Genomic DNA, 14,630 nt, shown 5'->3' with positions numbered 1-14,630 from the left:
CTGGCAGCATTTGCTGCAGTCTTCACCAATAGCTGTAAACACAGGATAGAAATTGGCTTCAGTTATGAATCACTACTAACTCATAACAATGCCTTTCACAATATTTTCTCCCCAAGCCTTTTAACAAGGCTGAGGAGGGCTTCTCCCCTCAAGTCCTTTAGAATGACAGTGCTCACATTCCTGATGCTTCTGGAAGTTGTTATCATGGTTACTTCTGGGAGATGTTTCTACGGTGATTCTCCAAGGGATAACAAAAGGCTCTGGGAAGAAACTGGCTTATCCCAAGAGATGCATTGTCCAAGGAATGCTCAACATTCTAGGAGTTGTCAAGAGGTTTTGCTAGGAGTATTTGGCAGCAGACTGGCAGGGGTGGGAGGGAGAATGGGATTGGAGATTTCAGCAAGGCTCGGCCATTGTACCAGCTCCCTCTCTGAGAAAGCATCCAAGAGCTTAAACATATAAGCAATCAGGGATCCCCGAGTCCACCATCCCTAGCCTGGGGGCTGTCTCCCTACCCCCACCCAAGTGGGGCTAGGATGGGAGACTGAGAAAGAATCATGACCATCTTGGAGTTGACAGAGGAGTAGCAGAGGAGTAGAGGCGGTGTCCACCCCCCAGTCTTGGGGCCAGTCAGCAACTCACTGCTTTTGCAGGCCTGCTCTTGGAATATAACGTCATGAGGATGGATGCATACTGTTCTTTCAACACATTCCCTTCACAAGTCCCAGTGCCAGAAATGACCACGATACTAAGGAAGGGGTGGACTTCCTGCACAGAGTTCTCCAGGTATCCCTGACTGGGCATGTGGATCTAAGTAGGGTTGTCAGATAAAATACTACAGGACTCTCAGTTAAATTTAAATTTCAAATAAATAACAGCTAATTTTTTAGTATATGTCTCAAGTACTATTTGGGAAATACTTTTACTAAAAATAATTCATTGCTTATCTGAAAATCAGATTTAATTGGCTAGTATAGTGTTTTCTACTCATGTTTTTTGTTTTGTTTTGTTTTTGCTAAATCTGGGATTTCAGATAAGATCTTAGTGGGAGAAAGCGGGGCGTTCGGCTTGCAAGCGGGAACTTCTCGGTCGCGCCCAGAGAAAGAACGATTTAAAAATGGGTGATGTTGAGAAGGGCAAGAAGATTTTTGTTCAGAAGTGTGCCCAGTGCCATACTGTGGAAAAGGGAGGCAAGCACAAGACTGGGCCAAACCTCCATGGTCTGTTTGGACGAAAGACAGGTCAGGCTGCTGGATTCTCTTACACAGATGCCAACAAGAACAAAGGTATCACCTGGGGAGAGGAGACGCTGATGGAGTACTTGGAGAATCCCAAGAAGTACATCCCTGGAACAAAGATGATCTTTGCTGGCATTAAGAAGAAGGGAGAGAGGGAGGACTTGATAGCTTATCTCAAAAAAGCTACCAATGAGTAATAGTTGGCCACTGCCTTATTTATTATGAAACAGAAGTGTCTCATGACTTTTTATGTGTACCATATTTAAATTGATCTCACACACTAGAATTCAGATCATGAACGGCTGATGGAATAATTCTGTTGGACAGTCCTGATTTAAATAAGATTGGTTTGTGGCTAAACAAATATGGTCAGCTTTTTTAATTTTGATAGTAATTCCGGTTCAACAAGTACTATCACTTTTCCCATTCTAAAGAGATGATTGAACTTGAATAAGGAATATTAAACTTCTTAGGGAGATGGTGCATTCCTTCTCAAACCCTATAAGAGATTGGTTTTATATTTAGATTTCTATAACTGGTTATATTAATATATTTAAATACTGAAAAGGTCCCTTCACTGTCTCATAGAACAGAGGAGGATTCAGATGTGTTTGAAGTTGTGTTCATTAGCCTGTTAAGGCAAGAATTGAAAATACACTGACAAATTCCACTTTATCTTTTTGGTTTTATAAACTATGCCAATTTAATTAAAATTCTCTATCTAAAATTTAGCCTTTTACTTAATGAAAGGCATTTTAGTGTGGTTTATGTATAGCATCAAATAAAGAGTATTTAGCACCTCACAAAAAAAAAAAAAAAAGATCTTAGTGGGAGAGATCCAGAAGTGGAAGCTACAAGCGGATCCCATGATTAGAGAGAGTCAGAAGTAAAAATCACATGGTTTCGATGTTCACAGAAGGCCCTGGGAACAGACTTCTGATACTCAGCAAGGACCTTTGATGCATTCTTTTGTCAAAGCCCAGAGTGTGCTGGGTCTGGAAAGACAGGTGCTGTGGGATGCTCTGAGACAGGGCTGGTAACTGTTTCTTAACTATGCTCCCTCCCACCACAGTCATAGCACCTGCTGGTCCTTCGGCCGGGAACGCTCAGCTCCCACTTTCACCTTGCTGATTTTTGCCCATCCTTCAGGTCTCCACTCAAATGTCACCTTCTCCGCAAGGGGGAATCCATGCCTGACCTCTCTGATGGGTCCAAGCCCCATATTACACACTCTCACAGTCTGTATACCTCTCCTCTGAGGCTCCTGAAGTTACACTTCTACATCACTTAAGAGGTTCTTAGATTAACACAGCAGCAAGTTTCACAGCGCAGGGCTGTGTCCGGCCAGGCCCACCTCTGTATCCTTGGTGCCCAGCACAAAACATGACACAAATGCCAGGGGTATAGTTAACGCCTGTGGACAGATGAACCCAGGTGGGGGCATGGTGGAGATGGAACCGAAGGGGCATCAACCCCAACTCCTGTCTGTCTCTAAGCCAGGCCACCACTGCTGATGAACAACAGCAAAGACCACACGGGCAATACATCTGAATTCTTCACCCAACAGGTTAGCAGAGAACCCCTGCATGGCAGAAAAGGAGAAACCTTTCCTCCCCTGCCGTTTTTAAAACCAAAGTAGAGAGAGAGAAAGAGAGAAATACTTGGATCAGTGAGACAGGAGCAAGGACAAGAGAGTCCAAGAAAATTTGGTGGCAGCGGGTGGGGGGTGGCTAAGCCTGGATGCATGCCTAGAAAGGCTGCTGGTACTCATGGCTCACTTTTACGTACCAGTTGGGACATGGTGTGTGGTAAGTCAGACTTAGAGTGCCAGGGACATAAGGGACAGAAAGGACGGTGCAGGTGCATAACTAAGGATGCCTTCAGCAGACAAGCAAGGGAACCTGGCCAGAAAGATGCGCCAGATTTCTTCTCTCCCCACCTGTCACCCCCTCCAGATTCCCAGTGTGATCACCTGTCCCAAGCAATTCAGTTCCTTAGACATTGATCCAACACCATCTCCCCTCTCCAACCCACCCCTCCAGACCTCCCTGAGCACCAACATGAGGACAAGGAAGACCTCAGTCTCTACCTGTCCCCATCCTTCCTGACTTCACTCCAAATGCTTCCAAAATCAGTCCACTTCTCTATCTGCTGTTCATGGCCTAGTCCAGACGACTGATCAATGTAGTGGACTGAACCAACTTAAGAAGTTCCCACCCACCACCCCCATTCACATAGAAATGCTGGATCAAACAAAGCCCAAAAGGTGGTTTTGCTACAATGCCAAGCTTGAAAACAGGAAAGAGACAACTTCAAGTATCAGAAACAAAGAAGAAATTCAATATCTGAGTGGTGAACAGGAATCTAAGCCAAGTGAGCCACAGGAATACGGGCCAGACATATGCTAGAGGCTAGATGGTAATGCCCAGGGAGGATAAAAGGAGACACCCTGAGCCTGTGCATCCTGGGGACCTGGAAGGACACCCCATGCATAAAGCCAGCAGCCAAAAAAAAAAAAAAAAAAGTTGTTTCATTTACAAACGCAGACTAGAAAACTCATGTCATGATTCAGGTATGTGGCCTGGAAGCAGGATGCTGAAAAATCAGAATATTAAGGCTGCTCTGTGTGTGGATGTGGGGTCTGAATAAGTAGTACCAGTGAAATACAGAAACCTCAAGCTGAGATATTAACTCTAAAACAGGTCCCAAGCTCAAGCAGTACTTCGGCATAAAGGGAATTGAACCCAGGAGGAAGCAGTGGGCAGTAACAAGCAATAGTGAACACATAAATTGTTAAAACATGTTTGTAAATCCAAACTATTAAACCATAAAAGATACAACAACAACTGATTTGGCAGGGTTTTTTAAAGAAGTATAATCAGAATACTAGAAAAACATAACATGGAAAATGGGAACTAAGAAGGAAATTAAAGTGTTTCAAGGTTCTTATTTTGTGCCTATTTCAAGATAGAAATACTAATTTCAGACTCTATTAGAGAAGTGTGAAATTAAGTATATTTGTTTGAAATCTGAGGGAAATCACTACTAAAACATAAACTTCCACACCAGTGGAGAGATGGAGGGAACAGGAGAAATTAAGTCACCTTGATCAGTTCAATAGATGGCAGAAAAGTAGGGGAGGATAAAAGCAAAGGAAAACCATGTCCAAAAGAAAATTTTCAAAGAGATGATAGTAATAAGGCCAAATAAACCAGTAATCAAAAATATATAAATGGATTAAATAGGTCTACTAAACTCTAGCCCCATACTGCTTATGAGCAACATATCTAAAACATGAGGATAGAGAGACATGAGGAGACAAAGGATGAAAAAAGATGCAGTGGAAAATTAATCAAAAGAAAGCAGACATAGCAATTAAACCAGGCAAAATCAACTTCAAGGCAAAAACCAGCAATAAGGATGAAAAGCATCCTATTTAATGATAAAAGGGCCAACCCATCAAGAAGATACAATAATCATAAGCCTGAATACTATTGACTTTAAAAAATGCACAGTGTAAGAGCTGCCAGTTAAGTTTTATTTGGGGCAAAACTAGAACTGCAGCCTGGGAGATACAACCTCAGATAGCTCTGAGAAACTGCTCCAAAGAAGTAGGGGGGAAGGATAGTATACATGTGATTTTGGTAAAGGGGGAGTACGTGCAGTCAAGCACTTTTTTTTGTAGAAAGTTTCTGCTGGGAAACAGTCGTCACCATGAAGGATTTTAGTGCTTTTCTAGCTATGATGAGATACAAGAATTGGGCTCATAGAAACAGCTCCTGGGAATATCTGACTATCTGAAGACCTGTCCGGCCAGTTTTCCCACAGAATGCCTCATTTCTGCTCTCCATCCTGAACTCCTTCGTGGGTGTCGGAGGTGCTGCTGCAGCAACAGCACGTGATGTAACTCTTGCAGAGGTGGATGGCAAGCACCCATGGCAAGTGCCAATTTGTGATCGACAATACTAAATAGCATTCTTTCAAATTAAAGAAAATGATCAATAAAATTCCCAGGGGAAACAGCACATTCATAATCATGGTGAGACATTTTTAACACACCTGTCTCATAACTGTTAAACATCCAAAAAAACCAAAGGTAAACATTTTGAAAAATATAATTTACAAGTCTGACTACATATATATATATGATGAAGAAGCCCTGACAAATTCTAAGGAATAAATATCACACAGAATGCATTCTACAACCACAATGTAGCAAATCTAGAAAATGAGAGTGTCCTGCACATGCACAAAAAATACATTTGGCAATTATAAAATAATTCTTCTAAATAATTTATAATGTAAAAAAGAAATGATGATGAAAAGTTACAAACTAGTTAGAACTGAACAATGAAAACACTGCATCCCAAAACTGATGAGATACAGATACAGCAATGTAGTTAGAAGCAAATGGATGGCCTTAAAAACACATTAGAAAATAAGAAATAGTGTTCAAGAGGCTGAAAAGAAACAAACATGGTAAAAGAAAGAAAATAATAACACAAAAGTAGTAGAAGAAAGGAAATATTAAAGGTAAAAGAGAAACAATAGAGACACTTATCCAAACCAAAAGCTAATTTTTTTCTTTAAGACTAACAAAGGACAATTTTTTAAAATATATTAAAATAATAAAATATACAAACCTTGGGCAAAATGAGTCAAGAAAGAGAGGTAGGGTATAAATATGTGGTATTAGGAATAAAAATGAGGCACAGCTTGTAAATATGTTAACACTTTATAAAATTATAATACTATCAGAAAGAATGTTTATACCAAAAATTTTGAAAACTGTCAATTTTTGTTAAATGGCCCATTTTTTAGAAATACATGAGTCACCAAAATTGACTCAAGAAGAAAAATAAAACCAGAATAGTCAATAACCACTAAAGGAACAGAAGCTGCAGTTTGAAGTTTCTCCTATCCCAGAAAGGCATCAGGCCCAGACAGCTTTATAGGTAGCCTTTACTGAAACTTTAAGGACGAGATAACCTTTACTTTACACAAACTGTTTCAAAGAACAGAAACACAGAGAACACTACCAAGCTCATTTTCAGAGTCGAGCATAAGCTTAATGCCTGAGCTAAATAACAACAATCAAAACAAAATTGTGGGCCAGTATCATTTATGAACATAAATATAAAAATCTTACATAAAGTAACAGCTATTCAAAAATCCAGCAATGTCTATGAAAACAATACCACAAGACTGTGACAAAACTTTTAAGAGTTCCATATACTTATTTTTCTCTTTGTCTGCAGCAATAAGAATCCTAATTTTCAGCTCTGCTCATTGCACTTTGCTTCCCAATAAAAGACTATTCCACAGCCCCCCTTGCAGCCAGATGCCACCATGGGATGGAGCTTTAGCCAATGTGATGTGTGAAAGTGCTGTGTGTAACTTTTAGGAAGTCTTTTAAAAACGAGGGACCGCATCCTCCTCCTCTCCAAGGAATTGTCCTTGGTACTGCTCAGAATGCAGACAGAATAGCTAGGGTTTAATCATCAGCTTCTTGGATATAAGTGCTGTACAAAGGGTGGAAGACCAGCAAGACAAGAGGAGTCTGGGGTCCTGACACTGAACTTCTACATCCAGGCTTTTTATTTGTTTGTGTGCATGCTAAGTCGCTTCAGTCATGTCCAACTCTTTGTGACCCCATGGACTGTAGCCCGCCAGGCTCATCGATCCATGGGATTCTCCAGGCAAGAATACTGGAGTGGGTTGCCATGCCCTTCTCCAGGGCACCTCTCCAACCCAGAGATGGAACCTGCATCTTCCTGCAGCTTTAGTCAGAGAGAAATATATTGAACACACTACTGAGTCCCTATCTGCTGAAGGTGAAAGTCACTCAGTTGTGTCTGACTCTTTGCTCCCCCTTGGTCTATACAGTCTATGGAATTCTCCTGGCCAGAATACTGGAGTGGGTAGCCTTTCCCTTCTCCAAGGGATCTTCCCAACCCAGGGCTCAAACGCAGGTCTCCTGCATTGCAGGCAGATTCTTTACCAGCTGAGCCACAAAGGAAGCCCAAGAACACTGGAGTGACTCGGCCCTGTTTAGCCCTGTTTAGCCAAACTTAATCCAAACTCATAATGGGATTCATCGAGGTTTAACCCAGGAATGAAGGAATGGGTCAACATGGAAAACAAATCAATATAATTCAGCATGTTACAGATGAAAGGAGAAAATATAGGATCATATCTCAGTAGATTCTAGAAAGGCACTCAATAAAATTCCACTCTCATTTTTTATTGAAAAATAAAAACTCTTAGCCAACTAGAAATAGAAGGGAATTTCCTTAACTGATAAACAGTTTCCATCAAAATCTGCAGCCAACATCATCATACTTCTAGGTGGGACTTAGAAGACATTCACTGATATCAGGAATGACACAAGAGCGCTACGCTCAACAGTGAGCTAGAAGTCCTAGTTGATGCACTACTACAAGAGAAAGGGATTTTACTTTTATCTGTTTATTTACTCGGCTGTGCCATGCAGCCTGTGGGATCTTGGTTCCCTGACCCTTGAACCCACACCCTCAGCAGTGGAAATGTGGAGTCCTAACCATTAGACAGCCAGGGAATTCCAAGAAATTTTTAAAATATAGATCTAAAAGAAATATTCTCATTTGCAAAACTGACGACATTAAAAAAAAAACCCATCATGATGTTCAGACAAACTTTGGGTCTTAATAAGACAGAGCAGCAAGGTTGCTGAATACAAAATCAACATTTAAAACCTAATAGTGTTCCCACACATTAGTGGTACCCAAGTATACATTTAACAGGGAAAAAAGATCCCCAACCTCAGATTGTCCACAATGCCTTCCTTTTGGATCATGAAAAAATCCTGCTTCCTAGCCTCCCCATGTCTGCCCTTACTTCCCTCCAATTCATTCTTCACTCAGAAGCTAGTGATCTTTTGTAAACATTAATTAGATCATACCACACTCCTTTAACCTTTCAAAGGTCACTCATTAGTTAGAATTCCAAGGGGAGTTTAGGGAAGAAAGGATACATGTATATGTATGGCTGAGTCCCTTTGCTGTCCACCTGAAACTATCACAATACTGTTAATCAGCTATCCAAGTGTCCAAGTGTTAGTCACTCAGTCCTGTCTGATTCTTTGCGACCCTGCCAGATCCCTCTGTCCACAGAATTCTCCAGGCAAGAATACTGGAGTGGGTTGCCATTCCCTTCTCCAGGGACTCTTCCCGACCCAGGGATCAGACCTGGGTCTCCTGCGTTGCAGGCGGATTCTTTACCGTCTGAGCTACTATACTCCAATATAAAATAAAAAGGTTTTTTAAAAAAGAATTAAATTCCAGTTCTTTATCATGCCCATGCTCTACACGACCTGGCCCCACCCATTCTCCAATCCACTCCCCCACAAACACCCCATCCTGTTCCACACCAGCCATACGAACCTTCTTTCAGTTCAGCGTGTCACTCTTTCCTGTCCCAGCGCTTCCACACAGTGCTGCTCCCTCTTCCTGGGATGCTTCCCGCATGTTCACCAGCCTCCCGCCCGCTATCACCTGAGTGTTCCCAGTCAGCCCTCAAGTCTCAGCTTAAATGTCACCTGCTTAATCTGAGTAAAGTCCCTTCTCTCTTAGCGCCTGCTTTTTTCTTTCATATGACCACTGTAATGTGTAATAATATCCCATTACCTGTTATATCATAGTATATAATCATATTTTTACTCATGTATTATTTTCTTTCTTAATTTTACTTAATATATTTATTTATTGGCTGAACCACACAGCCTGTGGGATCTTAGTTCCCTGACAGGGATCAAACCCATGCCCCCTGCATTGGAAGCACAGTTTTAACCACTGGACCTCCAAGGAAATCCCACTCATGGATTGTTTACTCATTGCCTTGATTCCCTTCTAGGCCATAACTCCTATGAGGCCAGAAGTCATGTCTTTCATGCTTCCCGGAGCATTTAACAGAAGCTGTCATATAACAGATGCTTAACAAGTATTTTCTAAATGAATCAATCCAGAAATGAATGACAGAGTTTGCTGATTTAGCTCAAGTCTCAGCAGCATGCCTGCTGGACTCTTCCCAGGATTCAGGTTTGTTTTGAGGAATGGGGGACCTCTAGGGGTCTATCTGGATGAGGGACCAAGAAGCCTCATCAAGGAGCAAATGGGGCCACATGGGCTTGGTTGATGGTCCATGGTTCAGCGTTACAGCTGGCGGCAGCGTTCTGAACACAGTGCTGCACCTAGCCATGACTCCTACCCCACCTCTCAAGAACTCAAGTCATGGACTTGCAGGATTCGGTTGCCAGAACGTACAACTTTTCTGAGATCTTTATGGTATATTAAGAATTTGAAGGGGACCTCCCTGACAGTCCAGTGGCTAAGACTCCACACTCCCAATGCAGGGTGCCTGGGTTCGATCCTTGGTCAGGAACTAGATCCTACATGCTATAACTAAGATCGGTGAAGGTAAATAAATAAAAAGAATTTGGAGGACAGTAGCTTTCAGGAATAATGGGGGCAACAAGGATGTCTTTTTGCTGTCCTCGATAGAGACGTTCACCACCTTAGGAGCATATGGAGCTGCAGGGCGCTAACATGAAGAGGAGGAAAATGGTGAACCCCCGCAGGAACCTCAAGAAGTCTTGATCACACACACACGATGCTCCCAGGGGTTCCCAGAAACAGCTGGGGGGATTTAGGGAAGGTCTAAAAGCCCAACAATGGCAATCAGAAACAGAGATGCTAAGGACTGCTATGGGCACTCTAGTTTTATTCCTTCATGGGGTGTGACCTGGGCCACACAGATTGCCGTAAATCTCTTACTGCCAGCCCCAGGCAGGTTCCCCGACACCACACTTAGGGCCCCTGGCCTGGGAGCAAGGCAGCCCAGAAGGCAGACGGGCCACCGTGGCACTGCTACCTGGTCATTAGGGAAAGAAAGCATCTTCCACAGGAACCCAACAACAGAGGGATTCCTCCCAGTGTTCCCTCCAGAGCTCTCAGTGCTAATTTTTCAGATGGAAATTAAGAAAACAATCTTTCTGAGGCCATCTAATGCCAGAAGAGTGGCTGTTGATTCCTTGGGTACAACACAGACTCAGGCATATAATAGGTACCCCCGACTGGTTAAATGCTTGTGTGAGCCGAATGAGGAGTGTTATATCTACCAGGGGTCCTTGAGAGGCAATCTTCATGTTTATTTGTTTCTTTTTGAGCTCACATACTTGTACACCACAGGAAGTCAGCAGGGACTGGAAAAATCCTGTGATGCTCTGTAAAGCACAACTGCTGGAGGCCTCCTCTGCACCCACCTGCTACTGCTCCCTACCACCCGCTTTCCTGGACCCCTGTATACCTCCTGTCCAACGCTCAGCACCTGGGACAGGCACTGGAACTAAGAGAATTCACTTTAGGTCTGATGACTGCGGGATGGGGCATCTCTGTGACGAACCTCTTTGGCTGCTCTGACGCCTCCCCAATAAAAGGGCTTGTTCCCCAGGACCAGGAGGAGAGAGTTTCAGGGAGACCAGGGCAGTGAAGTCCTTATGCAGCCCTCTCTCCTCTTCTCCCCACTGCCCACAAGGCCTGAGATATCCCCACTGGGACCTACCTCTTGTCTTCTTCCACCTGTACACCGATGGAATGGAACTCTCTTCGACTCCTGTTCTCCGTGTCTGAGTCCGAGATAGTCTCCACCTGGTGGCAGGGTTGGGGAGTCAGTAGGCAGGGCTAGGAGGCCAAGGCACTCAAGCCCTTCCCCAGAAGCCAGAGGGCAGATCCTGCAAATATGATCTGCCTGAACAGGACGGCAGACCCAGAAGGTTAGATGCATTAAGGTTACAACTTCTGAGCACCGCTCTCCGCTTGCCAGGGGTGATGGTGCCAGGATGAGGGACAACGATGTGGGCAAGGCTGTCTGAAGCAGCAACCCCGCCCCACGCCCCGTCGATGATCAGGCTTAGAGCAAGCGAGGAAAAGGTCTGTGTATCCAGAAGGCCCCACTGACCCTCTCAACCCATCCTCAACATGGCCAAGGCCATGCAGAATCCATGGTGTTAAAAATATAAGCAACTAAGAAAAAAGCAAAGCTTTCGCTGGCGCCTCCCCCTGCCATACCTGAACCCCGATGGACGGCCGCCACTTCCGCTGCCGCGCCAGGCTCCGCAGCTCCTCCCTGCCAGGAATGGTCTTGATGATGAGTGTGGGGGGCTTGGGGCTGGCCCGGGGTGGCACCGGCGCCAACTCCAGGGTGCGCGCCCCCAAGGCCGGGCCGTCCAGCCCGTCAGCGGAGCTGCAGCGCCGGGCGGGGCCCTCGGCCGCGGTGAAGCTCTCGTGGGCGGAGTCGGTGCTGCTCTGGGCGGTGATGGAGATGCGGGGCGGGGCCTGGCTTCCCGGCGGGATGGGGGGCGGGGCCTTTCTGAAGTTGAAGGCTGTGGCCCCGGGACCCAGAGAGACAGCGGGTGAGAAACGCCGACCCGGCAGGAGTCTGTGGCCGACCACCCCCCACACCCACGCGGTAGCACAGGACCCAGCAGCCACGCCCAACCCCCCACGTGCGGCTACGTAAAGAACCACGGATCGTTCCCGTCATCCGGCACAGAGAGGCAAGCGATCTGCCCAAAGTCGAGCAGCAGGGCCGCGACCAGGGCTGGAGCTGGAACCCAGATCACTCTCCAACCTAGGGCTGTGCCAGGGGCAGAGAGGGCATACTCACAGGAGCCGGGCCTCCCTGAGACAGAGGCAGGGGCAGCAAGGAGGGGCAGGCAGTCGTCGTCTTGAGAGCAGCCAGCCTGGATGGCCCGGAGGTAGCTGTGGCTCCGCATGCGGAAACAGCCGGGCAGATCCAGAGCGTCCACGGCCTGGGACTCCAGTTCCCCAAACACGGACCCGCACACGGCCTCCAGCTGCTGGTTCAGCTCCTCGCTGAGCTGGGTGCAGGGACCAGAAGGACAGTTACCTTGGTGCTGGAATAGGGGCGTGTCTGAGGCACTTTGCCTTAGGAACATCTCTAGTTCTGCAGAGACTCTCAGTGTGAGACTTATGCATTTGGACCAAAAGAAACCCTCAGACCATGCAGAGAAAGATGGAGGCACATCTGCCCTGTGCTGTTCCCCGGGCCTGCTCTGGGATCAGCCTTGGTGTCTAATCTTTCCTCTAAATACTCCTCCCTCTGCGCCAGCTTTACCTCTCCCAGACGGCCCCATCTTCCTCTCCACCTGGTCCCATCCCCTCACGGTTCTCTCACCCGATCCTTGGGGGAGAGGACCAGGGAGCTGACAGCCAAGTATGGGGGTGGGTACTGCAGGAAAGAACAACTTTCATTATTTATGACCTGAAAGTCGCTCAGTGGTGTCTGACTCTTTGCGACTTCATGTACTATAGTCCACCAGAGCCCTCTGTCCATGGAACTGTCCAGGCAAGAATACTGGAGTGGGTTGCCATTTCCTTCTCCAGGGCATCTTCCCCAACCAGGGACTGAACTCAGTTCTCCTGCATTGCAGGCAGTTCTTTACTGTTTGAGCCACAAGGGAAGCCCATTTATGACCTACTGCGTTACAAAAATGATCGAAAGCAACCTATAGAGATATAATCATGTGGAAGGAAGGAAATTAATGAGTACATAATGGAGCAAAAATTATCAACCTTGTAGTGTTTCAAGCCCTCCCCGACCTTCTGCCCACTAACTAAGGAGGGACTCAGCCTGGTTCAGCCTGCAGGTTCCTACCCTGCCCTCCTCCTCTGAGGGAAGTGCAGTCATTGATGATCAAGATTCTTGTTTTTGGTTTTGATAGTTTGTGATGCAGAATCATTTTGTGATGTGTTAGAAAGAATTTAAGCAACTAAGAAAAAGCAAAACGAGAATTTTGTTCATGGAACCATGTTGCGTAACACTGCACTAAGACTAAATACACCAGAGGCTGTTGCTTCATTTGCTTTGAATGAGAAAACTGGCACAAAGAAAATATAGAGATATGGAAGAAGGTGGGATAGTGGTAAACTCAACACTCAGGGAACAGGAAGGTTGCACCTTTGACCCTGAGCTTCAGAGCAGCCAACGCTTTGCGTATAGGCTGTGGGTTGTCTGCAAGGGCTATGTTGTAAGACTCAGCTGGACTCAAATGCTGGCTCTGCTATTTCCTAGCAGTGTGGCCTGAGAAGGTATTTAAAGTTTTTGGGCCCCAGTTTAATCACCAGTCAAATAGGAATGATAATGGTACCATACTCATAGGGCTATTTAGGGGACTCAAAGAAAAACATGGGAGGCACTTGGTGCAGGTAAGCCCTCCATCTGTGCCATGTGATGGTCTCAGGGCCTGCCTGGCAAACACAGGCCACCACTCATGACAACCACTCTAGTCTTGCCACTGAGTCCCAGAGAAATTCCCCCATGGGTGATTATGTAGAGGCCACTGGATGAAGTCATGGACAAGGTCCTTAGTAGTAACCAGAGGATGAATATGACAGCAAGTATCCCGTGGCTGAATCTTGTGACATCCCCCAGGCAAGAGTCATGGCATCCTATTTATGTGCAGTCAACAGAGAAAGGAGTGGCTTGATCCATGTGTAAAATGCAGCTCAACATTTCCAAACTCGGCCTCCAAAGTATATATGATATTATAACACTACAGTCTACCTCAAACTGAGCAGGAATTTCCATCCTATTCTACCTACAGGCAAACCAAGGCTCAGAGAGGGCAGATGAATTATCCAAAGATGCCCAGTATGTAAGTCAGAAAACCAAAGTGCTCAGTTTCCTGGCTCTCCTGCCAGGCTGACTGAGTATCAGAATTTCCTGGAGACCTCGTTAAACTTACATTAACGTGGGCACCACCCTAAGGATCTGAACCCAGTTCTCTAACTTTAAGCCTCTCTTCGTTTTGACTGCTTTGAAGTTCAGAGCCAAATTTTCTGGAGATTCAGGTTCAGTGATTCCAATATTGGTCCAGTAATTAAAAAGGAAGACTGTCTTCAGCTTTTTCCTAAACGAACTTCATTACAAGTGTACAGAAATTACAAAAGAAGTGTTAGTCACTCATTCGTGTCCAGCTCTTTGTGACCCCATGGACTGTAGCCTTTCAGGCTCCTTTGCCTTTGGAATTCTCCAGATAAGAATACTGGAGTGGGTAGCCATTCCCTTCTCCAGGGGATCTTCCCGACCCAGGGATCAAGCCCAGGTCTCCTGCATTGCAGGCAGATTCTTTACCATCCAAGGTACAAGGGAAGCCCATGGACAAATCACAACTCCTTGTGCGCCTACCTCTCCGTCTCCTACCTCTTGACCTCTGGGGTACCAAGTACCAGTTGTGCCAGGCTATTTGCTAACGCTCAAGAGATAACCTAACTCCTGCTATTGCTAGGCAAGGCTCAAGATACTCCCCAACCAGAACCAGTCCAACCCAGGGGG

At 45.4% G+C, this 14,630-nt stretch overlaps 2 protein-coding genes across 2 annotated transcripts in view; one reads left to right on the top strand and one right to left on the bottom strand.

Annotated features, from left to right (window-relative positions):
- Positions 1 to 14,630, bottom strand: part of DLGAP3 (DLG associated protein 3) — a 63,786-nt gene that overhangs the window by 10,253 nt on the left and 38,903 nt on the right. The window contains exons 6-8 of the mRNA XM_061122453.1: positions 11,940 to 12,153; positions 11,342 to 11,655; positions 10,836 to 10,921 (exon numbers count right to left, since the gene is read on the bottom strand). Of these exons, the coding sequence (XP_060978436.1) occupies positions 10,836 to 10,921; positions 11,342 to 11,655; positions 11,940 to 12,153 (614 nt within the window). The remainder of the gene's footprint in view (positions 1 to 10,835; positions 10,922 to 11,341; positions 11,656 to 11,939; positions 12,154 to 14,630) is intronic.
- Positions 1,088 to 1,965, top strand: LOC133041614 (cytochrome c). Its single transcript, XM_061122454.1, has one exon. The coding sequence runs from the start codon at positions 1,118 to 1,120 to the stop codon at positions 1,433 to 1,435; it is 318 nt and encodes a 105-aa protein (XP_060978437.1). The 5' UTR covers positions 1,088 to 1,117; the 3' UTR covers positions 1,436 to 1,965.

Source organism: Dama dama, chromosome 20 (genome assembly GCF_033118175.1).
Source record: "Dama dama isolate Ldn47 chromosome 20, ASM3311817v1, whole genome shotgun sequence".
NCBI classification, from domain to species: domain Eukaryota; kingdom Metazoa; phylum Chordata; class Mammalia; order Artiodactyla; family Cervidae; genus Dama; species Dama dama.
This window is presented reverse-complemented; position numbering and strand designations above follow the sequence as displayed.

Coding starts and splice junctions, on each gene's coding strand:
- LOC133041614 (XM_061122454.1), top strand. CDS start 1,118: ATGGGTGATGTTGAGAAGGGCAAGAAGATTTTTGTTCAGAAGTGTGCC.